The sequence below is a fragment of the Fulmarus glacialis genome, unplaced genomic scaffold, assembly GCF_000690835.1.
Source record: "Fulmarus glacialis isolate BGI_N327 unplaced genomic scaffold, ASM69083v1 scaffold12927, whole genome shotgun sequence".
In the NCBI taxonomy this organism is placed as follows: domain Eukaryota; kingdom Metazoa; phylum Chordata; class Aves; order Procellariiformes; family Procellariidae; genus Fulmarus; species Fulmarus glacialis.
In genome coordinates this window covers 2,081-3,648 of record NW_009222667.1, presented here as the reverse complement: position 1 = coordinate 3,648, position 1,568 = coordinate 2,081, and the positions used below count along the sequence as shown (strand labels likewise).

The following is a 1,568-nucleotide window of genomic DNA, read 5'->3' as shown; positions in this document are numbered from 1 at the left end:
GTGGAAATGCCAGGTGGAGCCGTACGGAGGAAGAGGAAGAGGAGAAAGAGGCAGGTGAAGCTTCACGTTAGCTCCAGGATCACTGTTAGGGTAAGCGTCAAAACCAGTCTGAAGCCGCAGTGGCCGGTAAGTGAACCTAGGCAGGAGGAGAAAAGGGATGGGGAGTTTAGGGAGCCATGTTTTGCTGCTTGGGTTCAAATCAGGATGGGGTCACCACCTTTTTTGGGGGGGCATCCATCCCTCTCCTAAACTTGCTATGGAGCTTGTGTGGGGCAGGCAGCAGGTCAGGGATGCTGCAGGGAGCATCCACGGGGCCCCTTTTGGTGCGAGGACATCCCTGCTGCCAAGGGCAAGGGTTTGGGGCGAGGCACGGAGGGATGCTCCAGGGCTTGGGGTAATGCAAGGAGGGATGCTCTCTGCATGGTCCTTCCCTCCCTGGGGGGGTTTGGATCAAAAACCACCACCACTCACCGTTGGAGTCCTCTGTTCCTCTTGGAATATTTGGGTTTTCTAATTGGAAAGAAATAGCAAAGAGACAGTTTTATTGGGGGGGAGATGAGTGAGGGTTTGTGGAGGGAAGGGTGACCCCCGCGGTGCTGCCATACCGAAAACGATGAGCCGGGTATGGGTGTCGGTGGAGCCCAGGGGGTTCTGGGCAGTGCAGCGGTACATGGAGCCGTTGAGCTCGGCCGGCACCCGCTCCAGCACCAGCTCCTTGCCGTCGTGTTCGGTGCTGCCGTCGAGGAGCCGGCTCCCCACGCGGGTCCAAGTGAAGAGGGGCTCGGGGAAGACTTCATTCTGTGGGGAGATGGGGGGCTGTGAGATGGGTGTAGGGGGTGAGTAAGCTCTGCCTCACGCCTGGAGCAAGGACAGGGTACAGCTGAAATGCCCAGGGGTGCATAGGGACCATGATGCAACCCAAGGCCACCAAGCCAACCCCATAAAGTGCTGGTGTGGATGCAAGGTTGACCGTTGGCACGGCATCGCCCCACGGTGATGGGGATGACTGGAGATGCTGACCTGGAAGCCCTGCACCAAGATCCGCACGGTGTCTCCGACGCGGGCTCTTGTCGGGGTCATCGTGATCTTCGGGCCCTTGGGAGCAACTGCAAGGGAAGGGGATAAGAATCAGCCGAGCGAGGGGTTCCAGGTGCTGGCGAGTGCCCTTGGCCGGGGTTAATGATGGTTTGATGAACGATCGTGGCGAGGGGGCGGCACAGTGTGTGCCAGCCGATGGGGCTGACGGCTGGGTGATTGATGGACAGGCGGACGGATGTCCAAATGACTGATAGACAGGTAGGCAAAGACCCCACAGGCAGATGAATGGGAAGACTGCAAGATTGATAGCTGACTGTAATGGGATGCACTGACGGCCAAGGATATATTTCCTAACCGAGCTGCCCCTGCTCAGGAACGGGGCGTCAAGGCGGGGGTCAGGTTAGTTTGATGCCTTAGAAATAGGCACCTCAGGAAAGTGTCCCCAGGACAAGGTGGCCTCAATGAGTCATGCACAAATGCTGTTAGCATGGGAGACAGCCACAAAGCCTTGCTGGCACAAAATGCCAAGG

General features: G+C 58.0%; 1 protein-coding gene across 1 annotated transcript; it reads right to left on the bottom strand.

Moving 5' to 3' along the window:
• Positions 1-62: 62 nt before the first annotated feature.
• On the bottom strand, positions 63-1,106 carry IGSF21 (immunoglobin superfamily, member 21; the record flags this gene model as incomplete). Its single annotated transcript, XM_009581541.1, has 4 exons — positions 63-136; positions 472-510; positions 606-798; positions 1,021-1,106. Coding segments are annotated over 4 exons (392 nt in total), but the record flags the coding sequence as incomplete, so codon positions are not given.
• Between the last annotated feature and the right edge of the window lie 462 nt (positions 1,107-1,568).